Source organism: Alexandromys fortis, unplaced genomic scaffold (assembly GCF_014885135.2).
Source record: "Alexandromys fortis isolate MF-2015 unplaced genomic scaffold, M_Fortis_MF-2015_v1.1 scaffold_265, whole genome shotgun sequence".
Taxonomy (NCBI): Eukaryota; Metazoa; Chordata; class Mammalia; order Rodentia; family Cricetidae; genus Alexandromys; species Alexandromys fortis.
The window spans coordinates 489,331-512,878 of NW_026068166.1; the positions used below are offsets into that span (position 1 = coordinate 489,331).

Below are 23,548 nucleotides of genomic sequence, written 5' to 3' on the forward strand. Positions count from 1 at the left end.
TAACTTAAGATTAAATAAAACTTAGAGGAAATATCAGATAGCTAGATTTTTCAAATGAATATGGAATGACAAAATTGATTAGACATTAAGTCTTGCACATCATTTCAAAAAGTACAAGCTTTATAGCTTCCTAGACTTTATGGCTAGGCCTTATAAGTATCAGTAATAGTTCTCAAATATTTTAACCAAAACGTGTACCTTAAGTAACACTGATTATGTAAATGAAAACTCCTTTCTAACTTTAACAGTGCTCATTAGTGAATCTTCCAGTGTTGACGGTAATAAAAGTAGTTAATATGCTTGGAGGTCTGTCTCCGAAGTCTGGGCTTTCTGATTTAATTCTGACCCAGCCCCCATTTGAATCCTTATTTCAGTAAGTGACTGCTAATGCCATAACTTATTATTAATACCTGTGTTGAATTAGGTTAATGTAAATTAGAACCAACATACCACACAATAGAAATGATACATACTTTAAGTGGTACACTTTTTTCAGGTTTATGTGCTAACTATGAAGGTTTTTGCTTTGATGTTTCATTTTGTAATGTTTGCTGTGTATTGCTTAGAAGCTTCTTCTTTTCTAAGGAGAGACAGAAAGGGAGTGAAGCCAGAATGGAGGGAATGGGGAGAGAAGATAGGAGGAGTAGAAGGAGAGACGCGACCGTCAGGATACAGTGTATGATGAAATAATCCATTTTCAATAAAAAGAAATCATATTGGTTTTTGACAGTATAACAATAAAACAAGTACAGTGGTCCTAAATCAGAAATTCTTTGGATATATAGCGGAGAGGTAACCATTTGGTCTCAATTCAATAATGAATGAAATGATATTATAGGAGAGCATCTCCCTGGGTTGTATTGAAGTAATGGAGCATGGGATTTGCAGATTCTGCAATAACTGAGAATTTGGAAAGATATGTGGCTTTCCCTACAACTTTGTTTAATGAAACCTGCAGTTTATGTTATGAAAAGGGCTTATTGTTTTCTTTTCATAAAAGTCATATAGTTGTTATCTGTGTATTTAATGGTTTGCAATTTGGGAGTGATACATTCTTTTCATGGTATGTTAGGAAGTGACAAATCGAAAAATATTTTCATGCTGTATAAACTAAGACAGTGTCCTGTAACTCAGGGTGAGTCTCCCGTTTCTCCCAATATACTTCTATGTATCTGGTTCTTTCTCTGCCTAGTCGTCAGGGTTTTGCAGATTTGCTTTTCCAGGAAGTGAAAAGGGCACAGGCAACAGACTATTTTGTCGTTAGAGTTTTTCTGAATTTAATTGCATTTGTAAGAGGAGTGGAGTTTGAACTGCTTGGTACTACTCCCCATATTCAGGCCAGAGGTCTAAGAACCATTTTTTTGCTATTCTCATTTTACCTATATTATAATAACCACATGATAAACAATCATTGTGTAATCTTCAACAATTTGTCAGAAACTCTTCTGATAGTGTTGCTTTTATAGAAGATGATATGTTGGGAATAAATATTTATTTTAAAGATTTAATTCAATAACAACAAATCAAACTATTTTACTACCCAGTGAGTGATAATGTACAAGCATGACATAGATTTCAGACCTTTCTTAATATTTTCACATTCATAAACCAAGAACACATTTTCTTTCCTAATTTGAAATATGAAATTATAGACTTAATTAAAATCATGTAAGTTATTTTGTATTTGAATTGTCTTCCTCCTTTTTTTGCACTTGGATAGAAAAAGACTAAAGACAAAGAGAGGATTGTGGACCACTTTCTCATTCCTTATAGAATTTCATACTTAAAAGTTTATCATCTTAGAGGGGCTAGAGAAATTGCTCAAAAGTTAAAATTACCGCAAAATAAAATAAACTTTTAAAGACCAAAAATATTTTCCATATTTCACAGATCTCTTCTCATGGATACATCATTTGTTTGCATGTCTACATGTTTGCATTTCTTTAATTTGAAGAAAACTGTTCGTCTTTATTCTCAAAGTGTGACATCTATTCAAGCAACTGTATAATAATCATTTATCTACCATTTCCTTTTATTCATTAGTCCCCAGCTTCAGGATTGAGGATCAACCTCCACACCTTCTCCATCCTCCTCCCTCCAACATATTATCAGAGTCTACTGATTCATTCACATTCTTGAGCTAAATTTTCTACCCACTGTATTTCTGTTGTTTGTGGATAGATATAAAAAGCTTAATTAGATAATGTTGAAAAGAAACAGGGGTTCACTCTAAGTTTTCATTTGGTGTTCTTCCTGTCTCCCTATGGTTTTTCCGTCATGAGAAAATAGCTTTCTCCATGGTAACAAAAAAAAAATATTTTTTTCTAATGTTTGATAGTAGTTGTTGCCCAGCAAAGAAGTACAAAAGTAGATGAGATTGAATGATTAAAATGGAATTAAGATCACTAAGAGGAAGGTTTGAAGTACATTAATAGATGTAAGGAAGTTAGAAAGTCAAACGAGCAAAGCCCAGGGAAGAGAAATGTGGTTAAACTTCACCATAGATGAAAGTTTCTGTCCTTCTGAGTCCCACATCTGTTCAGTCCCAAAGAAACACACAGAGGCTTATATTAATTATAATCTGTTTGGCCTATTAGCTCAGGCTTATTATGAACTAACTCTTATGACTTAAATTAACCCATAATTTTTGTCTATGTTTAGCCACATGGCTTGTTACCTTTTCTCAGTGAGGCATTCTAATCTTGCTCTCCTCTATGTCTGGTTGGTAACTGGGTCTCTGCCTTTCCTCTTCCCAGAATTCACCTAGTCTGGTTGTCCCACCTATACTTCTTGTCTGGCTACTGGCGAATCAGTGCTTTATCACGCCAATACAAGTGACAAATCTTTACAATGTACAGGAATATTATCCCACAGTTCTTCGCCCCAGAAGGCAGTGTCCTTTTGTAAAGTCTGTCACTCCTCAAACATAAAATCTTTACTTCAGAATTTTTCTAGGCTTCACCACTGAAGCACTATCAGGCACAAAATGGCAACCCTGATTTCCTCAGAAGAGACAGTTCATTCACTCTTTTAATATAATAACATTACTTGTGTATGTGGGGAGATGCTATTGATCAAAGCCAGAGCTACATGCAGTCTATACAAGTACTTTTACCACTGATTTACTCACTGGGTCTTGAATATAAAACCTTGATTATCTTCAATGTGCATCTTCATTTAAATAAAAATCAGGGAACAGGGTGATGAATATCTTCCATTTTTAGAGACTTTTAATTAAACCAGGTTTGCCACAGAGAGTGGAGTGGGGGTTTTACTGCTTTTGCCTTATGCACATCTGTGACATTTCATATCCTCTGATACTAAGAAAAAAGTGTGTTTAACAAGCCTGCACTTATGGGATGGGCAGTCTACTGCTGAATAACTGCAGAAACAGTGTAATGCATGGAAGGATATGCCCTTCTACAGATATGTCAACTCTTCCAAATTCCTGGGACATGTGCACGTGTTGCATGGTTCAAGGGGTTTTGCAGGTACGACGGGGAGGTTTGTTGTGTGACGTGATTCCTAAAGAGTGAGCAGACATCTATTCACCCCAGACAGATAACCAACAACAGACAGATGTAAGTGAGCACAAAAGTCTACCTTGGTGAATCACTGAGTTTCATAGAAATAACTTACCGAATGTGGGTGACTGGTTACTGACAAAGGCAGAAATGACTCAAAGGCAGCTACATCACCAAAAGTCCACCCCATCAAAGATACCAATTGATAAAGACTTGTTGAGCTGTTTAATTTTTCTTACAGTTTAAATATGAAGTATAGAGAAACTGTCATCAATTTCATTTTAACCATAGGTGTATATCCTTGTATTCTGATAAACTGAAATATATGTGTATTAGAACAGGTAAAAGAGATAAATTGGAAGCGAAGTCAGAAAGCAATAATGATAAGCGAACCAAATGTGTGGGGGCTTTGTCACTTCTCTCCTTAATTTGTTTAACCCATTGAATTCTATTTTTTGAAAAAGAACTCGAGTGAAGCACTGGTGAACCCAGATAATGCCAGGAAATTATGAAATAAGTTTGAGAACAGAAAGCAAGGCAGCCTATGGAGAAGCCTTAGAGCAGGTGGGTAGGGCTAACATGGGGAGTCATAAAGATCCAAGTTCCTGTGCTGTAGTTGTTCATAACTGACTTGCTTTCACTGGAATGTTATGCATCTTATTGGACTCTAATGTACAACATAGGTAAAAATACACAGTCCCTCATACAGTGCTCAGACAGGAAGCTCTGTTGTCAGGGTGAAAGTTGTGATGAAACAGTTAAGTCAAATTTTGCCATATTGCTACATGGAGCTGCTTAGAAAGTTGTCAGTATAACATATGGGAGGAGACTAGTAAGAGAGCAGGGCCGGATAGTTTCATTGTACCTTCATCATCTTTTATCTTTGTGACTTTTTGTAAGTGGTATCATTCCTTTGTGCCTCATTTTCCTCATCTTCTAAGGGGAATCATGTCTCCTTCCAATGGTAGCTGCAAGTGAATGTATACAAAGTTATGGGAACGATATCTGATTTATATAGACAGCATGGTAACCTTTTATTTTTATAAATATTGCAGTTGAACTCTATGGGAGATGAACTGTAGAGCGGTGTAGTGTTTCTAAATGTTTTTGGAGAAAAAGAAAGGAAAATTTTGAGTTGTTATTTCTAGAGACTATTCTATTCAGGTGGGCTGTATTTAGAGACACATATTACTATTTAAAGATTATAGATAAAATGATGGGGATGTAAACGCACCTGAAGAGTCCTTCTCAAAGGACTTATCCAAAGCTTCAGTTCAGTCTCTCCTGGAAAACTGTGACATCGGTGTTATCTTTCACACTCCTAATATCTCACATTTGCGTATCTCATTTTGTTCTGTGTGATAATACAAATCTTTAATATCCTCAAGTCCTCTTTGGTAGCACATGCAGTGTGTTATTTTAACCATTCTGTGTATCCAATGGCATACATTTTGTGAAAAGAAACACGCATAGAATTACCCTTTTGACTTTGACCTTCTTGTTTTGCAGTATGGATTGAAGTGTTAACCCCATTAACACCTGCCCTGGCCACTCTTGTAGAGAAAATTTCCTTTAAATGTGAGACATTTAATTAATATATAGGAAAGGTTGAGAAAAGAGGGAAGCACACTGGGACACAAGCAATTGAAACTAGCCCCTGAGTGGTAAATTAATTATTCAGCATTTTTTTTTTGCCCTCCATTCTCAAAACACTAAAGTATGCAAAGCAGCCAGTAGGATACAATTTTGCTCACATCATATAAATAAAACAAGGGAAAGGGAACAGAGGATTGCTCCTGCACCCTTTCTTCAAGGAGTGTCGTTTATTTTTAAATTACTTCAAATTCACTGAAATTGGTGCAAATAATGAGCAACCTTCCCAGTAAAGCAGAGAACTAAACTCAACACAGTCCTGTGAAGTAAATTACTTGATTAGGTATGTAGCACTACCAAGCATTTTAAGCACTAATGATATTTGCTCTTTGCACAGATCGAGAAGTTCACGGCTTAGAAACTGCACCCACTTTTCTCTTGAGCATGACCTAAAGTGTTCATGCTCTTCAGAACCAGCTTCATCTATGCCATGTGTTTTCTTAGAATGATGTCACATAAAACATTTCTCCCTCAAAGCAGGATCTTTTTCAGGGTGCAGTGCAACTCTGTGACTCACTGGCAAAGTGTGCTAATGTAGAGCCATTTTATAGGATAAGAGTGGGGTCAAAGTAACAGAAAGTTGTATCACATAACTTCCCCAAAATCATGCCATCGCCTTTAAAAGCTGGCACAATGCCAGTTCCATTTGAGAGATAAAGGCAATTATGTTCCTATAGGAAAATATGTTCTCTTGTAATTTTTATATTTACCAATAACAGCTTGTTATTACTTTACTAAAGAAAGTTTTTGTGTCATGAAATGGTACTTTTTTTCATTTTGGAGAGAAAAACAGAATCATTGTTTTATCAGGAAAATTTTTCAATAAGAAGAGGCAGAATAAATAGCCTATTTCTTAAACTCCTGATCAATGTCTACCACCTCTTACCCCCAGCAACACGTCCGGCAAGTGTATTAGCAGTTTGTAATAGCAATTCCACTCAACTACGAAGAGATCATCTTCACAACTGATTTACAGTAAAACCGCAGCTTAGACACATAGCACCCAATCAAAGACAATTTTTATCTTCTCCCCCGACATACAATTTCTGAAAGAAAAAATAAATTAAAGTTGCTCTCTGAAACAGCAACCCAGGAACTGTATAAAGGAAGTCTATTTTAAAGAGTTAGACCCAATTTTCCAGCATTTCTCCCTTATATGTGTGTACAAATGCTATTCACCTGCCACTTAGAAACAGAAGGATGATGCATATTTGTTCACACTGCTCTTCATTGGATGCTGTCCTGAAGGTGTAAGTCACGAACAATGCCACACCAGTTTGGAATTATGATTAATAGGGTGGTATTTATTTAAAGAGGAAAAAACTTACAGATCACCATCTCAGACAACAGCCCTCTGCGCAACCAGGAAGGGAGTCTAGTCGCTGGCAAAGCAGGAAGTGAAGAGAGAGAGCAGAGGAAGTAGTCGCTTTTTTAAAGGGAGAGAGACCATGCCCCAATGGGCTGGTGTCTCAGCAGCTATTGGTTGGAGGGGCGGAAGAACCTCCTGCAACACTGTCCCTTTTGTGTAAGTGAAAAAAAGCTTTCCAAACTACTACAATACCATTCTTTAGGGGAAGCTTATGATTGTTCATTAACCATATGTTTCCTTTTCTATTATTATTTTATTTTATTAATTAAAAATGCCATTAATAATTCCCACTTCCTACCCTCTTCCCACTTCCCTCCCACTCCCTCCACACACCCTACCCCCCCAGCAATCTTAAGAGAGGGCAAGGTACCCTGCCCTGTTGAAAGTCCAAGGCCGTCCCCACAACATCCAGGTTGAGCAAGGTATACATTCAATGAAAATAGGAACCCCAAAAACCAATAAATGCAGTAGAGACAAATTATAGTGCCATTGTCATTGGCCCCTCAATTTGCCCCAACTGTCAACCACATTCAGAGGGACTAGTTTGATCCCATGCTCATTCATTCCCAGTCGAAGAGTTGGTGGAGCTCCCCATTAGCTCAGGCACATTGTATTAGTGGGTGAATCCCTCATGGTCTTGACTTCCTTGTTCATACTCTCCCTCCTTCTGCTCTTCAACTGGACCTTGGGAGCTCAGTCCAGTGCTTCAATGTGGGTCTCTGTCTCTGTTTCCATGTGTTGTTAGACGAAGGTTCTATGTTATTTAAGATAATCATCAGTCTGACTTCAGGGCAAGGTCAGTTCACACACCCTCTATTGCTTAGGGTCTTAGGTGGGGTCATCCTTGTGGATTCCTGGGAAATTTTTTAGAGCCAGGTTTTTTGCTAACCCCAAAATGTCTCCCTCAAAAAAGACGTCTCTTTTCTTGCTCTCATATTTGTGCTTCCTCCATCTCAACTCTCCCATTCCCGAAAGCTCTCCCCAACCCTCTCCTTCTCCTCTTCCTTCTACCCCTTGCCCCCATGCTCCCAAATTTTGTCAGGCGATCTTGTCTGCTTCCAATTTCCAGGTGGATCTAATTGTGTTTTTCTTTGGGTTCACCTTATTACTTAGCTTCTCTAGCTAGGATCATGAACTATAGGCTCAATGTCCTTTGTTTATGGCTAGTATCCACTAAAGTTTGAGTACATACCATGTTCATATTTTTGGTTCTGGGTTATCTCACTCAGGATAGTGTTTTCTAATTCCATCCATTTGCATACAAAATTCAAAATGTCATTGTTTTTTACAGATGAGTAGTATTCTAATGTTTAAATGTGCCACACTTTCTTTATCCATTCTCCCATTGAGGGGCATCTAGGTTGTTTCCAAGTTCTGGCTATTACAAATAATGCTGCTATGAACATAGTTGAACAAATGTTTTTGTAGTATGATTGAGTATCTTTTGGGTGTATTCCCAAAAGTGACATTGCTGGATCCTGAGGTAGGTTGACTTCCAATTTTCTGAGAAACTGCCACACTGATTTCCAAAGTGGTTACACAAGCTTGCATTCCCACTAGCAATGGATGAAGGTACCCCTTTCTCCACATCCTCCCCAGCATAGACTATCACTGCTGTTTCTGATTTTAGCTATTCTGACAGGTGTAAGATGGTATCTCAAAGTTGTTTTGATTTGCATTTCCCTGATAGCTAAGGAAGTTGAACATGTCCTTAAGTATCTTTTGTCCATTTGAAATTGTTCTGTTGAGCATTCTCTGTTCAGTTCAGTACCCCATTTTTTAATTGGGTTAATTAGAGTTTTAATGTCTAGTTTCTTGAGTTCTTTATATATTTTGGGGATCAGACTTTTGTCTGATGTGGGAATGGTAAAGATCTTCTCCCATTCAGTAGGTTGCCTTTTTGTCTTAATGACAGTGTCCTTTGCTTTACAGAAGCTTCTCAGTTTCAGGAGGTCCCATTTATTCATTGTTACTCAGAATTAAATGAAAACAGAAATTTAAAACCCGAGGGTCAAAAAATATTGTAAATAAAATATTCTTCAATCACTTGGAGTGTAAACTACTTGGCTCACTGTATTTAGCTAATTTCTGGCTAGCATACTTTAATGCATATAGGTAAATCTACTGCTTTATTCACCAAAGATTGGTTGACAAATATAATTCTCCCCATTTTACAGGTGAATAAACTGATACTGAGTCAATACCTACATTTGCAGCATGAACCGAAGAACTATGTCATTTATTTTGATAATTCAAGGCTTCAGCCATTTAAAGATAGGAAAAAGAAAACAATACAGCTTGGATTCTTCTGATTAACTATGTACATTGTTATAATCAACACTAAAGAATCACTCATTTCTCTACTTCTCTTGCTCTCTATAGGTAGCACACAGTATAGTAGTATCTATTGCTCTGCATCAGTTCATGAATAGCTGGAAATTAGTTCAAAGGTTCTTTTTCAGTACCTAAATTAGTGTCTTTAAAACATTTAAAATACGAAAAGCCATGGGGCTCAGAAGTTAACATGGTGCGTTAAATTCTGGCAATATACAGAAGCATGAACATTTAATTTTGCGCCTCCAACATCAATGTCACAAAGCCAAATGAGGTGGTGTATGCCTATAATTCAGTGTGGAGTGTGGGTAGAAGCAGGCACATTCTGGAGAGAGGGTTTGTTGTCCAATCAATGAATCTTAAACAGTGATCTCTGGGTTCAATATAAAACTTTGTCTGAAAAAAAAGGTAGAAAACAATAAAGGAAAATACCCAAAGTGGACCTCTGTTCTCCACCTATGCACACACACACACACACACACACACACACACACATACACATACACACACAGCCTTTCATAGCTGAGTCACTGTTTTATCAAAGGCGAAATATATTTTAAGCTAGTATTTTGTGTGACATTTGATATTTAAGAGGTGAGTGAAACCTCCCTTGCTCCCTATCCTAAAGAGAAGTGACTGCTGAGTATGCATTTCCTATTAAATAATATAGATCTAATACAACAAACGTTACCTTCACAAAACAAGACATCATAAAATAACATTGAAAATTATTGCCAATACTGGTGATAATCTTTTCATTGATATTTCTGGAAAATTCCTATTTCCTCTCATGTTCCAAAAGTCAGTTTATCATTCAAAGCAGAAATTTCAGAATTCAATGAAATGTTCTTTTTAAAATAAAATTATCATCTCTGTCTACCCCATCCATTTTGATATGTTATTACAAATGAGTAATAAGAAAAATTAGTCAATACTTCCTTTCGACAGTTTTCTTTGCAAGCAATGAAGCTGAATTCTTTTTTTTTTCTGTGTGTAGTAGAGTAATATTTTAAGCAAAAGGGCATATGAAATTATATTTTAATTGTGTGACTAATTTTCAGGACAAGTAACTTAGCCAAAAGTTATAGGTAAGGAATTTGGGGGAAGTCCTACTACTTTAAAAAGTTCTGTCATGGAGCAGAAGTTGGATGCTGTGGTACAAGGGTAATATTTCGGCAGTGTCACTTTTATTGTAACATTCTTCTGCTCTAAATCCTCCAACTCCCTGATGCCTTTATTGTCTTTATTCTGTAATTTGTTGTTCACAACCATCTCTGTCTCATCTCTGATCTATTTTTATCAAAGTTATCATAATTCTGTTCACTACCAAGCTGATCTTCCCACTCTTTGCTGGTATATTGTCTGTGTTCTCACCCTGACGTGTTAGACTCAGTTCAATTTTTGTCCTATACTTTCTCTCTCTCATCATAGAGTCATTAATAATCTTGTTTATCCTAAAAGATCAGATTTTTGTCTGATCTATGACACTCGCCCTGGAATAATCTCATTAAAATTCCATTCTTCATCATCCCTTTAGGATAGAGACTGTGCTCTATAGAGAGATTTTTTGATCATTTCCCTAATACATTCTGTTAGTGCATAAAAACATGTGTGAGCACACCCGAGTGGATCTTCAGGTTGTCTCCCCGGTTGCACTGAAATTTCAGTAACTTCACTCAAGATTCTGTTTTGTGTCATCAACTGTGAGTCACAAAGAGCAGTTATCACTGCTATATAGTATTCATCAAATTATTTCTACCCATATGATTGACCAGGACATAATCACTCTAAATTTTAGCCTTGTTTATTTGGGATTTCAGTGGGCTTTCTGAAGCATCCTTAGCATGCAAAATCAGGGATTGTCTGTCCCAGGAAACATGTAACCAATGCTATCAGTGAGTAACATTTTGATGCTCATAGTTTGTAACTTATCCTCTACTTTGTTAATGTAACATGGTTATGGCACAACTTGCTTTATAGAGTGCACTGAATGGATACACAATTAAGTTAGAATGATTCCAAGCTTGTGCTATTCAAGATGAAATCGATAAAACTAAAAAAAAATGAGCTACATAATCCCAAAGTATGTATGTTCATAAGTTGCTTTTCCCTATTTTTTATTCTAAGTTAAAAGTCAGGGAAAATATCACATCAGTTATTAGCACTGGATCACACACTAGAAGGTGACAAATGCGGTGCACATGTCAAAACTGTCTTTAGAAAGCACCAGTTATCTTTTGTTAATATGCCAAATTTACAGAACAATGGGATTTCAAGAAATGTGAACAATGTAGAATAACTAATAGATCTAATGTTGAATAGCTAAAAATATCAGCCTTCTTTGTATCCACTTAAAATGTATTTGGAATTTATTATCAACAAATTGTAACCTAAAATTATTTCTTCCTGACTTTGGGATTATATTTTATGAACCCCTACCTAGAACTCATTACTCCCTGGCTCTTATAAATCAGGATTTTCTTTTTCCTCCTGTCAAGGGTTTTATGAAATGACAACGAAAATAACCCTGTGTGCTTCCTATTGTACAGTAACTTTACACAGACTGTCTTAAAATTTTCAAAAGGGAAAATAATTTTTCCTTCAAAATGACATGCTAATGGTAGATTAATTTGGCATTATGCTATTCAGGGATGACATTAAATTTAATAGGCTAACAATTTTTAAGACTAAAAAAAATCTCAACAAACACAAAATCATTGTTGCAGAGGAATGGAGAAATATATTCCATGAACTATCCTAACACCAATTTAAAAAATTTTAGTAGTTAATAGTAGTGTCTTAAATAGTTGTTATACTTTTTAAAAGTGATTCAAATATAATTTTATATTAAAATACTAAGGGTTTATACTTTAGTTTCATTAGTTATCCTGGCTTTATTGCTCCGTAATAGTCCATTTAAGCTAATTTTTTCAAAGCCAACCACAGAATAATTATTATGTGTCAATTACAAATTGAAAATGAGCTAAAAATTGCTTTTGTATTAGCTTACATGCCATTATTTTCAAAGAACCTTAGCCTTCATGGATCTCATTTGAAACATTCCTTTCTATGACTTACTCATGCTTTTCCTCCATCTTGTGACTTATCTAAATTTTCCAAGGTTTAGGGGTAGTGTCAGTCCTTACATAAAGTCTCCTCTTAAACACTTCCAATATTGTCACTTCCTTACCTCATTCATTTTAAGAACTGTTAATGTCATTGCCATTCACTTTAATATTTTTGCTGTCTTTTGTCTTGTTACATTCCAATCTCTAACTTCCTTTCTATCACCAACACTTGACCACTATGAGCCTCAATAATAGTCTCATCCATTACCAATGTTCTTTTCTTCGAAGCTTTCCCACAGATCAGTCCAAGGGTGGAGAATCAGTCAATAGAAACTTTGGACCTTTGGGTGATTTCCACAGCTCCAATCACTAAGTCATCTCTCTGTAGCTCTTTTCCAGTTTCAACTTGCCCATTCTTCTTAAATTTTAAACTCTTGGGAGGAACTTTTCCCAATCTCTGTTTGAATGGAATCTTACTTCAAAACCCTGATGAAAAACAGCATATAATATTTTCCTGAAACCAAAAGAAATTTCTCCCCCAACCTAACAATAAAGCTTGTGATTGGACTTCTCAAAAATTGAAATTTACCACCAGGAACTAAACAAAATGCATTTATATGAAATATTTAAATTATTGTTTAAGTAATTAAGAATTAAATTAAATTAATGGTTTAATATTAAACGATTAGCCACTGCTTCAACCAAGACTCACAGCTTTTATTTTCTTACCAACCTAAGGGTTTTAAGGGTTTAAGCCTAAGGGTTTCAAGCATAAAATTTGCTGAAAGACCCTTTGTTTAAAAAAAAAAAAAAAAGGTTTAACTCCATCCATTCACCTGCAAAATTTAAGATGTTGTTATTTTTTGTACCACATTTTCCTTATCCATTCTTCGATCGAGGGGCTTTTAGGTTGTTTCCAGGTTCTGGTTATGACCAACAAAACTGCTATGAACATAGTTCAGCACATGTCCTTGCGGCACGATTGAGCATCCTTTGGATATACACCCCAAAGTGGTATTACTGGGTATTGAGGAAGGTTGTTCTCTAGTTTTCTGAGAAATCACCACACTGACATCCAAAGGGGCTGTACCAGCTTGCATTCCCACCAACAATGCAGGAGTGTTCCCTTTACCCCACAACCTCTCCAGCATACACTGTGATCATTTTGAGTGAGTTATCCCAGACCTAGAAAGACAATTATCACTTACGCTCACTCGTAAGTGGTTTTTAAACATAAAGCAAAGAAAACCATCCCACAAATCACAATCCCAGAGAACCTAGACAACAATGAGGACCCTAAGAGAAACATAAATAGATCTAATCTACATGGGAAGTAGAAAAAGACAAGATCTCCTGAGTAAATTAGGAGCATGGGGACCTTGAGAGAGGATTGAAGGCAAGGGGAGAGGTAAGGAGGGGAGCAGAGAAAAATGTAGAGCTCAATAAAAATCAATAAAAGAAAAGAAAAAGCATGTGTTTGGCAGCCCTGTCACAGGCTTTGGTGGTCAGAAGTGATGTATAAGAAAAAAAAAGATTTAAAATGTTATGAGTCTGAAATGAAGACAGTGACCCTTTCCATACATTCCAAATTCATAAAAGGTGACTCCCATTGAGGCCTCAGTCTACTGAGGGAAATTATTATTCAAGAAGTTGAATGAACTAGTTTTAAAACATGTTCAGTATCTTTTATCACTTCATGCAACCAGTCTAATGGTTGTTACATACAAAGAATTCTTTGTTACTTGCTTGATCTACCAGAGATCCTAAGGTGCATGAATAGAATAGGACCCTGTGATCATCACTGCATTGTATATAAAAAATATTGTCCTCAACAACGATTTGAATGTAAAAATGGCAAAAAAAACATAAAATATAAGGAACAGTGGTCTAAAACAAGGTAACTGAAAATACTAATATAATTGAAATGGATTTTAAATGGTCAACCCATAGATGGCATATTGAGAGCCATGTTTACTAGTGTCCAGAAATTAATAAGTACATGAAAATACCATGGTATCCTAATATGCTGTGCATTCAAAAAGTTAAAGAGAAGTTTAGTACCAAAATTGCAGTAGTGTTTATATTATGACCTAAAAGAAAATGTGCCATACTAACACAAAAAAAGAGAATATTAGGAGAAATAAACTTGCAAAAGGAAATTGGAAATTCTCCAGGGAAGGTTGGAGAGCCCTTGAAATCATAGGTGTTTGACATCATATGAAGGAAATAAAAGATTATGTGAAAATATGCCATTGTTGAAAAGTTTTCTGTGTGTCCTTAAGAGAGAGTTCAATTTTTCCCAAGGAAAGTTCTTACTATGCCCACTACATTAAAACACCAGTAAAGAACATTCCGAAGGCAGCCCATTTTTGCTGTAATATAATGATGGGTTTCAATACCTTGCAGCAAAGGTCCTTTAGTAACTTCCTAGATGTCAAAGGCTTGTGTATTTTCATGTGCATCACAGTAGCTGTCACTATCCTCAGTAACTTCACCTTGTGTAATGCAGGTAGAATAGTAGGTAAATGCCATAGACGCTGAACTCCTTACAAAGGTACCCCTTGGTCCAGAAGGTTGCTTGGATATCTTTGTTGTGTGCCATGGTTTTCCCTATGACAGCACCCATGTTTATTTTGATTTCTTATGTACTGTTTGCCTCAATTATTACTGAATTTTAGGAGAAAGAGAGTCTTTCTTCTTCACTGATACATCCCCTGTCCCTTCTTCAGTTACATATCAGAAATACTAAATAATATTTGTTGAAATCCAATTAGGGAACATTGTACATAACTGTCAAATAAAGAATATATTTCTTTTGGATTAAAGAAGACTAAGAAGACATGAAAACCAAATCTTGTTCATGAGCTTAGTTCATGAAATGCAACAGTAGCTATGAAGGCCATTAATAGAGTAACTATCACATTCAGAATAAAGAAGGTGGCTTAGATTGTACTACTAGAGCTATGTTTAATTTCCTCGCTTAGAAATGGAGCTAAGATCATATAAAGGAACGCTGTTGCTCTTCAAAAATAAATTCTGAACTATTTATGGCTCAAGATAAATGTTTTCAATGTTTTGTACATTTTAAAATTTTAAATTCTTTTTAAAGAATTTCAAAGTAGGTGGTATTTATATCATTTCCACACACAGCTCTGATTTGTCTAAGTCTTCCTCTCCCCTCTTAAACTCATAAATTATTTTGATTATTATTACATATATATGTAAATACACACAACACACACTTACTATCTCATATGTATTAGATGTATTACACACACAGATTTTGCCTGGAACTCTTCATCTAGTTATAAGAACATGTGAAAATTCCCCATCCACATTGTAGTGTCACCTCTGATGTTCTCTTCATTCTGACTAATTGTCGATTTCTGTAATTGCCTATGTCTGCCACAAAAAAAAAAACCCTTCCTTGATGATAGATATGAGGATAATTATTTCAAGTGCAGTTAGAGATTATACTGGTTTAGGAAAATGTCAATTTTTGCTCTAAGATCTGTGGCCACCAACTTAGGATAATTGGCTAGATTCATAGTGTTAAGCTTAATTTCTCTCCTGTTGAGGAGTCATTTAAGTCCAATTAAACAAGTTTGGTTTCATTAAAGATATAGCTGTGAAAATTGCACCATTATGGTTATCTTGCCGTAGTGGTCATTATCATAGTTCATAGGCAGCACATCTGGGTAGGACTGCTGATTCATTTCATCTTTAGAGGCATTCAGAGCACCTCTATGAGAAATAGTCTACAGGAAGGAGACTTTCAGTTCTAAGTTGATCCCTCCAAGTCTTGCGTTTGAAGCATGTGGTGTCTTCAGCAACTGGACTTACCTTCAAATTCTTGGAGGCAACCAATAGCAGTGGTAATGCCATTCTCGGGCATATACCTGAAAGACCCATCATCCTTCTCAAGAAATACTTGCTCAGTCATGTTCATTGCCACCACATTCACATCAGCTAGGATTTAGAAACCACCTAGATGCCTTTCAATTGCTTAATGGATAACTAAAGATAAAGACAAATTAAATCAGGAAATATACAGGTAAATCTATGAAACTAGAAAATGGCATACCAAGAGAGGCGACCCGGACTCAGAAAGACAAACACCACATAGTCTATCTTATTTGTGGAAACCAATTCTGAATCCTTAAGTCTGAGTATGTGACATGGGGTAATATCAAAAACTAGAAAAATTAAAAAAAAGCCGGGGAGGGGGTATGTGGGATAAAAAGGAGCTACAGAGATGGCCACATAGAACATATGGTTTGTGAGAGTTGGAAATGGGAAAACCATGACGAGCGGGGTTGTGATCAGGACTTAAAATGTAGCTCTGAGTGGCATGGCATTGAATATGTATTGCATGGTTGCCTGAAACTCATGACAATCCTCCGGACCCAATATTCCAAGAGCTGGAGTGACAGATATATGCCACCATATCTTGCTTTAGAGACATGATATTTGGAATTTTTCTCAAGTTGCTTAGAAAAGAAACATAATATTTTGGGCACAGATTTTACACACACAGACACAAACACACACTGATTGATGTAGCAATATTTTAACTATAAATCTGGGTAAAGAGAACAGGGGAGTTCTTTGAGATTTCTTGTAAGTATTTCTGAAAGTTCTAAAGCACGTGAATATGACTATTGGCAAATAATACATTTGACAAATAAGGGACAAAAAGATGGTCACAGTTAGGAAGTGCTTATGGAGAAGTTATCAGCAGACATTCTGACCATTTGCAGGAAGAGTAGAGAAGCTACACCCCATAGGAAAATATTTAAACTGGTTCAAAGTGTAAGAAATGAAGAAGTGAAGGGCATGCAATGCAAATTGGAGTTTAGCCAGTCTCTTTGGAGAAGCAGCCGGTAGCTGGAAGGTGAGAAGGCAGAATGAAGGTACTCGGTGAGATAAAGGTAAAGCAGGTTCAGTTACAAAAGGCTACAGAGTAGTAACTGCCCCACCCATATATGACAGGGTACCAGGAACCACTCTACCTCTACAGTCTTTATGTATATTTTTAAAGTTATAATATGTAAAGGTCTTTACCATTATAGTTAAGCTTAATTCGTGTTTGTTTCTTGAAAATGGCAGCACTTGTGGTAATTGAAACTATAGGAAGAATGCTTATTAATAGAAAAACTCGGTTAAGACCTTCCCTTAGATATATAAGAAATAAATATTCTATTCAGTCTAGATTTTTTCTATCTTGGTATTATTTACGTATAATTCCTCTTTAAAGGAGTGTGATGATAATTTTTTTTCTAAGAGACTAAAATGACCTACTTTATAGTATATATGGTTTCGGTGTTTAACTTCCTTTTTTATAGGATTGCTATTTATAACCACTTCCCTCAACCCTGGGGGGATTTCATAGGATTAAAGACTTCTGATTCACTTTGTATTTGAAGTTATTTTTTCCCTTCACCTTTGCTCAGCTAGTGGAATCCATGATGGATTTTCATCTCCAAGGGGTAAGCTGCTTGTAGTTAAGTCTGATAGCTGCCTTAGGTCTTCTTAGAAATAGCATCAGTTCCTTCCTTTTCCTGTGTGTTGTTTCTTGTAGAATGGTAGGCTCCATGTAGACACAATAAATTACAATGCTTAAGTACAGTTAAGCATGTAATGGTTTTAGTTTTGTTCATTTAAATATTCAGTAAATACCTTGTGTCATAGCAGAGAAATAGATAGGAGTCTTTAGCATTCTATTTCTTTGGCATGAGTAAAGTTACAATGAGAAAGGTGAGAGACAGTGGCACCCTGAGTTAATCTGAGGCTTTAGATTATAGTCGCAATGTAATTGAGAGGGTAGCATCTGCTAAGAACAGCAGGTGAGGGCACAGAATAGAATTTGGAGGAGAGAATTAGGATTTAGGTACTTCAAAAAATGATTTAGTCAAGTGTTTTCTGACACTTGGTTAGCTCTAAAGGAGACAAATAAAACTCCTTGCATTTGACAAGTTGTGGAATTCATTTTCATTTAAGTTGCTAGTTAAAGTAATTATAAAAACAAATAAATAATATATGCATAAAGTGAAATCAATTTAAAAATAACCTTCATTCACATTATATTATAGTGTTATGTTTCTTGAAATGTCCTTTGGTTGTTATTTTTATAGTGTATTAATGAAAAATACTTGAATGGCCTCATTATTCAAATTCTTCCCTTTTTTCTACAAAGAAAAAGAATGCTCTTGTTCTACCATATAGGAAAAAATATTTTAATGGATGTGATAAAGATTTGTGGTTTTTCTCAGGAATACACAGCTATAATACAGTTGTGAAGGTCTTTCTGTTTTTATGAGTCTTCTTTAAAGGATGTGATTAATAATCTTCCAGGGTGCTCATAAAGCATGTGCCTGTCAGCAGAATTAGAGACGCACCCAACTAGAGAACAGGTTTCACAATAGCCTGAGATGAATTCTGTTCATTAGAGGGGAAATGGGTTGTTTTAAGCCTAAATTGACATGCTTGCTAATTTCAGCAGTGAAAGCTGTTCTTTGGGGTCAAATTTAATTTAGAGTCTGGGAAAATTCAGGTACAAGTTGATGGAGTTACTTTTACAACACACTTTTATGTTTAAAGAAATGTAAACGTCCTCAAAGTAAATAAGAGTAGAGCAAGTATCTAGTAATATATCTGTAAGTCAAAAGCAAAGAGTCCTATTAACATTTAAGAGTTAACTAATAAGAAATCAAAAAAGATAATCCGATAGTTACTTCTTATCAAAATCTTTTCAATCGTTAAAAATAACTTTCACTAACAACATAACCGTAACAGGTAAATTTGTTCGCTGCCACACCCATATCCCCTAAAAGATCTAGAATTGGAAAAAAAACCTGTAATATTATAAATGAAGAAGTAAACAATGGAGAAATTTATATCTTTTTATCTGAATGTATTTGTTTAGTTATCAAACTCGAGGTGAGTGTTTGGTATTATCTCTAGTTTTGGGGCAACATTTTAAAACTATATGATCTATTGACCATAATTCTGCAGTTGAGAAGAGAACTTACTAAAGCAACTTTTCAACTTGCTGTTTTCCAGATGATTAACTTTTAGCATTCTAACCCTGGAATATGTCTTATTTTACAAAATCTATCTGCAGTTGTTGTCTCTGCCTTAAATTTTGTTCAGTACTGTCCAACTTACTTATGCTACTTACTTCAATAGCTGTCTTTGGCAATTTGTTCCATATTTCAAACACACTTTTATATAAAGAAACCATAAAAGTTAGAAACCTGAAAATTGGATTTTTCTTCTGAGCAATCACAACTTACAAATGCAGAAGATCTTTTAAAAACGAGCCACTCTGATTTTTTCAAAAAAAAAAAAAACCACAGAAATATTCTCTAAATAAATGTACAGTGTTTGAATAAGTTTTTCTTACTATTTTAATATTACAAGAAACCACTGAGATTAAATCTGAACGCTGTTCACAAAGAAAATGCTAAATAAATGATCCAGAGTTGCCCTTTCCAAAATCAAAATCACTAGAAAATTATCTGGTATCAAAGGGCATAAAGAGGTAAATGAGGTTCAGAAGTATTATTAGCTATCAAATTTTATCTTTTCACTTTTATGAACTTAACATTTAAAGTCTGACAAGTTCTGATGTAGTTATTAAGAGAACAAAAATAAAAGATGCATTCCGGCCAGGGAAGCAGGTAGGCTAACTGTAGATCTTTACTTCTTCTGCTTCTCCAAATCCAATCCTCCAGTCTCAACCCCAAGTCTTCCATAGCACACGATTTTCTGAGGCCTTCATTCTTCCCCTGCCCATCTCTCCAGTGAATCATGCAAATATTTCCTCCTAATATCCCTTCCCCCACTCATTGCTTTATACCAGTTCCCAAATCAAGCAGATACTTCCTGGGAGCTCACAGGTCACTCTGACCAGGGGAACAAGTAGGCTCACAACAGACCTCCCCTTTTATTGGAAAAGAAGAAGTAAAGTATCTTTATTTGCAAATGATATGATAGGACACATAAGTGGTCCTTACAGGAAATTCTTACAGCTCATAGGCACTTGAAGCAAAGTAGTGGGATACAAAATTAACTCACAAGAATCAGCTCTCATTGATACAAATGACAAATGAACAGAGAAAAGAAATAGGAACGCAGCACCTTTCACAATGGCCTCAAATAATATATAATATCTTGTGGTAACTTTAACCAAGAAAAGGAAAAGACCTGTGTAGCAAGAACTTCAAGTCTTTGAAGAAAGAAACTGAAGAAGACATGAGAAGATAGAAAGATCTCTCCTGCTCATGGGTAGGCAGCATTAATATGGTAGAAATGCCCCCCTTGCCAAAAGAATCTACAGATTCAAGGCAAACCCACTAAATTCCAACAGATCTTCAATTTTTTGCGGACCTTTAAAGGTTAATTTTCAGGTTCATATGGAAACACACACACACACACACACACACACACACACACACACCGAAAAAACAGGTTAGCTAAAACAATCCTGAATGACCAAGTGTCTTTGGTACAGACAAGAAGGTACTTTGAACATAAATCCCAATGCAGCCACAAATCCTCTGATCCTGACTGCAAAATATAATAGTGTAATGGGGGTACAAAACTTGTGTAAATATTAAAGCAATGTCTCATTTGAGTTAAGCCCACTTCATGACCGGGAAGTTACACCGGACATTGCTAGGATGACCAAGAACCCAAGAAAAGATAGTCTAAGAACCTAAGGTAAAAAACAATAAACAAAAACTAACAAGGGAATGCACAGCATCTGTCAGGGTGCTTGTTAATAAATAAAAATTATTGTTTATTTCACCCAGTTAAAGTAAAATTAAGTTTTGTAACCAGAACAATATTTTTTCAAATATTTTGTTCATATTTCTAAGATTTTGGCCATTGACTATAGAGACTAAGTTGGCAAATAGATATTGATTTTTGAAGACAAAAGGACGTGATTACTAATTAACATTTATACTTAAAATGTTTTTAATGTTAAGTTTATTATTGTAAATGGTTTCCCAAAAGTCACTAAATGTTAAAATTCTTTATATGAGGATTGGCAAGATGGCTCAATGGTTAAGAGTGCTTACTGCAAAGCAATGAAGATTGGATTTTGCATTTCTGTTTCTAGGATTCCAGTTTCAGTGAATATAGGAAAGAGACCCACTGAGACTTGCTAGTTGCCAGCATATCAGAAAATTGTGAGCTATACATTCTCAGAAAGACCCTGTCTTAAAATCCCAAGGCAGAAAGTAAAAAAGGAAGACACCTGAACACTATGACCTCCACGTGCCTTAGATAGGTGCCTGCATCTGCCAACACATGTGTACATACACCACATACACTACTTATACACCAAAATATTTATATAATGGAAGATTCTAAGGGCTAGAGTTTAAGTGATGCTATTCAAAAATTTATAATCAGATGATGAAGTGGAGAATTTATTAAAAATGAGTATTACCAGCTATTTATTAATTCATAAAGTCTGAAATGAATCAAAGAAGTTTAGTGGTTTTCATGGATAGGCAACTTTAAGGAAACTTGCTGCAGTTCATCTATATCAACTGCTCATTTTATATGTAATGAATTTTATTTACAAAGACATTAAATACTATACCTTAAATGATATATGAGATTTTCCTGTCTCTAAAATATTACCCAAAACAAGACAAAAATATAACTAACCCTTTTCAAATACACTGTGATGAGTCAAATTACATTTTTAGAAGTTTATTTACACAAATCCAAATTACTACATCTTAGTTCATAGGTAGAGAGGCAAGTCTCTGCTACAATTTTCATGTGAAATCATCTTGTATCTAAGAATGGAACACATGTCATATTCAGTTCCTTTCTATAAAGCCTCACAAACTGGAGATTCATATCCTGTTACGTCTTTTTATTTCTAGAAATGTTTCAGCTGATTTGAAAATAGTCCTTTTCCTTTATGGTGTAAAAAAAGGAATATACAATGCTGGAGAACTCCCAATGCAAGAGATATTTTTCTTCTTTCAGGCAACACTACAAGATTTGGAGCAGAGACGCCCCCAGTTGGAAGAACTCATTACTGCTGCCCAGAATTTGAAAAACAAAACCAGCAATCAAGAAGCTAGAACAATCATCACTGATCGAAGTAAGTCCCTCAATGGGTCAGGGAACATTAAAGCCAAATACATGAAATACTCAGTAACAGCTATGAATTTGTAGACAAACCAATGCACTAAGTGAACAGCATTAACTACTGTGACTAGTAACCTCTCACATCTTGCTGGCTTTTATAGTAGATTACTTTTTTATTCTGTTGCTGTCCCAAAATGTCACCTTGTATCCAGAACATCTTAGGCATTTAATCAATAGAGAGAAAATGACTATTGCTCATAAGAATTTGTCATGAGCCAACCCTAAAAGAAATACACATTAATTTTTTTTATAGTCTGTTGTTTGTCCCATGTGACATGAGCCTATGTCTATAAAGACAGTGTCAAATTAGTACTGGTTTTGAACCTGTGAAGAAGAGAAATAGATGTGGCAAGAAACTAGGCAGTTTCTCCCACTACTACTATGGACAAAGAAGAACAAATGTAGGTGCTATAGCTCTACATTTGATTTTAAAATGTCATCTGTACATCCACCGTGTCAAGAATAATGCAATGGCTAGCAATGAGTCGTTCAGTTGATGTATCAGAACTTTCCTTCCCAAAAGTTGACCCTAAGATTTTTCTACAATGTTACAATATATCAGCTCAAAACAGTAAATCTTAATGTGCAATTGTATTGTTTCTTGCCTGAAAAAGTAGGAAAATTTGGTAAAGATGTATATGCAAATCTTACCAGAATTTTAATCATTTATTATTTTGCTAATGAGAAATAGCTTCCTTTCCCTAAGAGAAAAATAGAAGTAATATATTTGCAATATATTTTCATCATCAGATACAGATTTTTCATTATCCCTTGCAATATTTTTTACTCTATTGTGTTTACATTTTTTATGATATAGATTACAATTGAATGGCTGGAGGGCAAGTATATATTTCTCTGACAATATCTAGTGATTTGAATAACTTCATGCTTCTAAGCTTTTTTTTTTTTCTTTTAGGAATGAGACCCTTTATAAATAATTGCAGCATAAGGAAGCAATTCTAATTTAAATAGTCTTTTAAAATGTGTCATGCTGGTTATTAAAGCATAAGCTAGAATCTGACTTCTGAACATTCATGGAGTTGCAAATGGTGCTACTTGGATAATTCTGACAAGATATGTTTGTCTAAATAATGTCATGTGTAACACTGCTATGTTCTAATTTGTCTTCCTATTTCAAATCTATGAAATAGGATGGAAATTCAGTACTCACAAAGTTATATTAGTGCTCAAAATACAATTTTTCTTTATATAAATTTGGTTTTCAAGGATAGGGTGGGAATAAAGTATTTGCTCTTAACGTTGTATTTGCCCACTAATGGTTTGTTCTTCATTTTAATGCCCTATACCTTCTTAAAGTTCTTAAATAATAATCATTTAAATAGAGAAAATATTTAATACATGTGATACTATAATGAAGCATTTCCCACCTTCGTAAATCCCAGCTCATAACATTGAATGTT

At 35.3% G+C, this 23,548-nt stretch overlaps 1 protein-coding gene across 3 annotated transcripts in view; it reads left to right on the forward strand.

The window, feature by feature from the left end:
* Dmd (dystrophin) overlaps positions 1–23,548 on the forward strand; it is a 1,091,134-nt gene that overhangs the window by 469,864 nt on the left and 597,722 nt on the right. For all 3 annotated transcript variants that reach the window (XM_050128228.1, XM_050128226.1, XM_050128227.1), the window contains exon 9: positions 21,963–22,080. In XM_050128228.1, coding sequence (XP_049984185.1) covers positions 21,963–22,080 — 118 coding nt within the window. The remainder of the gene's footprint in view (positions 1–21,962; positions 22,081–23,548) is intronic.